Source organism: Chrysochloris asiatica, unplaced genomic scaffold (assembly GCF_000296735.1).
Source record: "Chrysochloris asiatica unplaced genomic scaffold, ChrAsi1.0 scaffold00007, whole genome shotgun sequence".
NCBI classification, from domain to species: domain Eukaryota; kingdom Metazoa; phylum Chordata; class Mammalia; order Afrosoricida; family Chrysochloridae; genus Chrysochloris; species Chrysochloris asiatica.
This window is the reverse complement of record NW_006408525.1, coordinates 26,406,247-26,412,470: the sequence shown is the minus strand read 5'-3', so window position 1 is coordinate 26,412,470 and position 6,224 is coordinate 26,406,247. Positions and strand designations below refer to the sequence as shown.

Sequence of the window (6,224 nt, the reverse complement as noted above, 5' to 3'; positions counted from 1 at the left end):
CACCGCAATGATTTGCCTAGCTTCTGAGAATGTTAACAGGCAATAAAACATACGATGGTTGATGAACAATTGCAAAGTCTGTAACATCTGTTAACTTCCCATTCTTTTTTGTCTTCTTAATGACTTTTTGCTTTCTACCTGTATAATGTTCTTGATGCCATCCCACAACTCCTCTGGAGTTTGGTCTTTAGTGTCTAATGCATCAAACCTGTTCTTGATATGATCTTTACATTCAGGTGGGGTATGTTCAAGGTCATATTTTGGCTCTTACAAACTTGTTTTAATTTTCTTCAGTTTCAGCTTAAACTTGCAATGGTCTGTTCTACAATCTGCCCCAGGCCTTGTTTTGGCTGATGATATGGAGCTTTTCCAACAACTCTTTCCATAGATGTAATCAATTTGATTTCTGTGTATTTCATTTGGTGAGGTCTATGTGTATAGTCCATGTGTTTTTAAAAGGTATTTGAATTCTATCATTCAATCTCCAGCATTGTTTCTATTACCAAGGCAATATTTTCCAGGCACTGATCCTTCCTCTTTGTTTCCAACGTTTGCATTATCGATGTATCTTGATTGCATTTCAAACTGAAGAAGTTGGTAGATTTCTTCAATTTCATTATCACTGACTTTGGTGGTTAGTGCATAAATTTGATTAATAATTGTTTTAACTTCTCTTTCCTTGTAGGTGTATGGATATTATTCTATCACAGACAGTGTTGTACTCCAAGACAGATCTTAAAATGTTATTTTTGATGATGAATGCTACTCCATTCCTCTTCAATTTGTCATTCCTGGTATGGTACGCCATGTGATTGTCAGATTCAAAATGACTAATTCCAGTTCATTTCAGCTCACTTGTTGTTGTTGTTGTTGTTGTTACGCACCGTGGAGTCGGTTCCATACTCATAGCCCGTGGAGTCGTGAGTCCAACTCATAGCAACCCTATACAGGGTTCCCGAGGCTGTAAATCTTTACAGGAGCAGAAAGCCTCATCTTTCTCCCTTGGAACGGCTGGTAGTTTCAAACTGCTGACTGTGAGGTTAGCAGTCCGATTCGTAACCACTACACTACTTCAGCTCTCTAATGCCTAGGAAACCAATGTTTATGCATTCCATTTCATTTTTGACAATTTCCAATTTTCGTAGATTCATACTTTGTACATTCTATGTTCTGATTGTTAATGGGTGTTTACAGCTGTTTCTCCTCATTTTGAGTTGTGCCCTATTAGCAAATGAAGGTCCTGAAGGTTTACTCTATTTGCATCATCACAGTCAACTCTATTTTGAGAAGGCAACTCTTTTCAGTTGTATATTGAGTGCCTTCTAACCTGAGAGGCTCATGTTCTGGCACTAAATCTTACAATATTCTGGTGCTCTTCATCATATTTAAATTTCAACATTCTAGTGCTATCTGACAGTGTTCATAAGGTTTTCAGTGACTAAATATTTGGAAGTAGTCCATATCTCTTTCTTCTTAGTCTGTCTTAGTCTGGTAGCTCATCTGAAACCTGTCCACCATGGGTGACCTTTATGGTATTTAAGATACTAGTGACATAGCTTCCAGAATCACAGAAACATGCAAACCACAACAGTAGGGCAAACTAACAGTATGAGAAATTGACAGTAAAATGGAGAGAAGTATTTATTTTAAATGTGTTAGTTGTCAAGAAAGATATCAGAGATGAGATTGCATCTGTATTTGAACTATATGGATTTGAGTTGACAAGGGGGACACAAATATTCTAGTAAACGAAACAACATGAGAAATGGCATGTAATTAATTAGAAATGACATGTGATTATTCTTCTTTACACCTTCATAGAACATTCTAGAAGAAAGTCACCTTCCATACTGACAGAATTCTGACAACTTCAATCCATCTAGGCTTCAACTATCTCATGTTTAGAGAATTAAGAAATATGGTGTCCACTTCATAGAGTCCTTGTGAAGTGCAAACCAGCTAACAATTATGGAGTACTTAGAAAATTCCTGACACACAGTAGGCATTCAACAAATAGTAACCATTAGCATTGTCTCATCTTTCATGGGAATTAAATACATAATAATTATTATTTTTACTAGTCACATGATACCTAAGTAATTGCCAAACTCTTTACCATGTATGTGTCTTAAAGTACCTATAGTTTAAAAATTAATACTTAACCTCATATCTCCTTCCATATTAAGCAAAATATCTTAGTCATATATTAGAAAGACAAATGCTCACAATATAAGAAAATTACTTTGAATAAAAATTCAGCTATATAGATTACATTGAGTATGTTGACTTATCAAAAGATAGGTCAAAAATACTCTCCCATGAAGTCTGATATCTGAAGAACAAGGCAATAATAATTTAAAGCTTTTTAAAGACCCAATGTGCCATTGTGTTCTTCTGTTTAAATGCAGTAAATCATTAAAGTGAGTCTATTTAAAAAGACAAAATAGACAGTCACTTCATTGGGGTCCTTTCTACTTCATTGGCCAACCAGGAAATCCAAAGAAATTACAGGATTCCTTACTATACACAAAATATGTCTTTTATTTTATTTTCCTACCAGCATTCATACCACTTGCTTTTAACTTCTTTGACATCAGAGGAGATCTAGGCATCATAAAATCCATTCTCAACATATTACCCTAGAGTCAAATTCCCAGGACAGAATATAACACTTGTGAAATCCAGTTGAAAAAAAGTCATATAATGGGTGCACTTTAGAAGATACTTTAGGCAAAGGAAGAATGATGATTCACCTGGCTTACCCGGGTTGGCGATCATAATGTAACAGGAAAAGGAAATGGATCTTTTCTATATATAGATCTACTTACCAGATAAACAAGTATCTAATTTACTAATTTACTAAAACTAACTGATTTGCTATTTGATTTTCTATTAGGATAAACAAGAATAGTCTTGCACATGATCATAGCAGCTCTCGGCAGGGTATAAAAAGCAACGGAGAGCAAGGAGACATCAAACTCAAGAACCTCACTCTCCTGGAAACACACCCATAACCTCCACCCTCTAACACCATGGTCAACTCCTGTTGTGGCTCCGTTTGCTCTGACCAGGGCTGTGGTCAAGGCCAGGAGACCTGCTGCCAGCCCACCTGCTGCAGGCCCAGCTGCTGTGTGTCCAGCTGCTGTAGACCCCAGTGCTGCCCACCCACTTGCTGCCGCCCTAGCTGCTGTGTGTCCAGCTGTTGCCGCCCCAGCTGCTGTGTGTCCAGCTGCTGCAGGCCCCAGTGCTGCCCACCCACCTGCTGCCGCCCTAGCTGCTGTGTGTCCAGCTGTTGCCGCCCCAGCTGCTGTGTGTCCAGCTGCTGCAGGCCCCAGTGCTGCCAGCCCACTTGCTGCCGACCCAGCTGTTGCATCTCCAGCTGCTGCCGCCCCTCCTGCGGTGGCTCCAGCTGCTGTGGTTCCAGCTGCTGCCGCCCCTGCTGCTGCCTCCGCCCAGTCTGTGGTCAAGTCTCCTGTCAAACCACCTGCTATCGCCCAACCTGTGTCATCTCCACCTGCCCCCGCCCCACCTGCTGTGCCACCCCTTGTTGCTGAATATTTGCTTTAAGGCCATCACTTCTTTATCACCTCCTTCTCCATAGATGTAGGGCCTCCTTGTAAAAACTGTGGAGTGCTCAAGTGAATTGAGTTTCTGAATCCCATCAGCAAATATCAGTCCTACTAATGCTTTGTCTATATTCTAACTTTTGCCCTAATTATCTCATTCCCAAATGAATTCATTCAGAATCTGCTAATCATTGTTTTTTTAATCACCAATGTCCTATCCAGTTCTCATACTTAAGGGCTTTGTAGATTGACTTCATTACCTGTGCAACCACAAATAGTTAATCCCTCTGGCCTGAAAGGTCAAAGATACATCCCTCTTATACTCCATTTCAAGGATTTCTTGTAAATTCGTATCTCCATATACCAAAATAAACTTCTATTCTACCGGCACTGAAAATTTAATGTGATTGTTAATCTTTCTTTATTTATTTTTTAGGTTTTCTCTTTGTGTTGTAGGTATTTGTATTTTGCCTACACCTGTAGGGTAGACAACACAGTTCAATTTATCTTCTAATAGAAGTCAAATGACATTGGACACTACCTAGATTTCTTTGGTGGTGGTGTTGGTTGTGCTGATGTGCCGTGGAGTTGGTTCTGACTCATAGTGACCGTGCATAGGATTTCCAAGGCTGTAAATCTTTACGGGAGCAGAAAGTCTCATCTTTTTCCCACGGAACAGCTGGTAGTCTCGAACTACTGACCTTGAGGTTAGCAGCCCAACTCATAACCACTATGTTTTAACCAGTCTTTTTAGCCTTAGACAAATTAACTAATCTTTTGCTCATTTTTAGAAAATAAAGAAAAGTCATGGAGCATCCATGATCATAATAGAGGAATTTTTTGAAAGACTGAATACAACTCATGATTTTTTAATAAAAACACCATCTTTCAGATTCAGAGTTTTATTTTTTCAGCCAAGTCTATGTGTATTGTACTCCAAGTCACACACAGTATGTCAGGGGCTACTCCTCCCCTTCTGCACATGTGCAGTGGCTCTTCGTCATTAGAGCTTCAGCGGGGGTTCACTCTACTATGTAGAAGGGTTGTCTTCGTGGCCAGGCAGGTGACATCCATGAATGAAGCTGACTTGGAAGTTATTGGAGACTGATATATATATACATATATATTTTTTTAATCCAAGGTCATGCCTCTTCTCAGGATGGAAAGATCAAAACCCACTTTCCTCTATCAACAGGGGACTACTCTGAAGGGTCACCTCTTCTTCAGAACTCCTAGAGGATCAGCTGAGAGTTCCATGACACTGCCTCACAGCTTGATCAACCCTGCTTCTTTCTCTTCCTTTCCACAAGTGTTAATTTCCAAAGCACTCCTCAACACACTTCCTGCACGCTTATCTCCACCTCAGCATTTGCCATAAAACCCAATTTGGAATTCAGGTAGCTAGTCGGAGAATGGAGTCCTGGTGTGGTGCTGTGGGCTAATGCATCAGAATGCAAAGTCGTTTGAACTGCAAGGTCAGTGGTTCAAGCTAACCAGCTGCTCCTTGGAAACCTTATACAGGGTCGCTAAGGGTCGGGATTGACTCAATGGTGTTTACAACAACAGCAGTCTGAGAACAGGGCCCAAAGCAAGTTCTCCTTCATTGTTGTTGTTGTTAAGTACTGTCAAGTAGATTCCGACCCATAGCGACCCTGTATAGGGTTTTTGAGAAATGGCTGATGAGTTTGAGCTGCCAACCTTGAGGTTCAAACTGACTTTGCAGTCCATCTAGAACTCTATATAGGCCCAATGAGTTTCTTGGAAGATTTATGTATATATTTTACATATTTATTGTTGAGAATCATGAGTATATTTTTTTCATTACTTTTGAAGGATTATTGCTATTGTATAAGACAGCTTTCCATATTTATGTTTTTTGTACCACAAGAGACTTATCCCCATCTCCTTTCATTAGCCCCACCCAGATGGATTGGATACTACTCAGTGGAGATTCTACCTTCCCCTGCACCCTCTGGATCTAGGCTCCCTCTTGAAAGCTTGTAAGCCAGTCACTTCTTGCCTTTGTAGCCCTCCCATTTTGGGTAGCCAATGTCCAAGTTGCCCATCCCTGTCTATTCTGTGTATGGAGGGGGTAGGAATGATCCTCACTGTAAAGATTTGTTCCCTCTTTTGAGCTGCTGCATCCATAGCTGTAGGTCTAGTTCATCAAATTGTATCAGAGCACTCTTTTTTTTCCTCTTCTTTCTTCTTCTAGTTGAGCTCTGATCATCTAGTCATTGAAGCCAGGTCAAGTGGGTATTATCTGCAAGTGTGGGTGTTCTTGTGCATATGCCCTCTCTTCTAATCAGCTGGATTTTATGTTAGTCTTTTAATACTCAGTTGTACCTGTAGGATTTTCTAGGTATCCAATTATGGAGGCTAAATTACTCCAGCCTAAGGCATATCCCCATGGTTTATCAGAAGGTCCCCTGAAGAATTGTTTTCCAGTCACCCACCATGGTAACCCCATTTTTAACACAAACTTTTTTGGTTTTCCTTCCTTTTATGTTTTACTTTCCCCACTTCCTCACATGTGTTTTCTGGAATCACCTTCAAATAAACTACTGGTACTCTTGATGTGGCACTGTGGGTTAATGCACTGGACGGAAAAGTAGGTTTGAACCACAAAGTCTGCGGTTCAAGCTCACCAGCTGCTCC

The 6,224-nt window shown here is 40.2% G+C and overlaps 1 protein-coding gene across 1 annotated transcript; it reads left to right on the top strand.

The window, feature by feature from the left end:
- The first annotated feature begins 3,032 nt into the window (after nt 1-3,032).
- Nucleotides 3,033-3,554, top strand: LOC102833704 (keratin-associated protein 4-7-like). Its single transcript, XM_006832610.1, has one exon. The coding sequence runs from the start codon at nt 3,033-3,035 to the stop codon at nt 3,552-3,554; it is 522 nt and encodes a 173-aa protein (XP_006832673.1).
- The last annotated feature ends 2,670 nt before the right edge of the window (nt 3,555-6,224 follow it).

Coding starts and splice junctions, on each gene's coding strand:
- LOC102833704 (XM_006832610.1), top strand. CDS start 3,033: ATGGTCAACTCCTGTTGTGGCTCCGTTTGCTCTGACCAGGGCTGTGGT.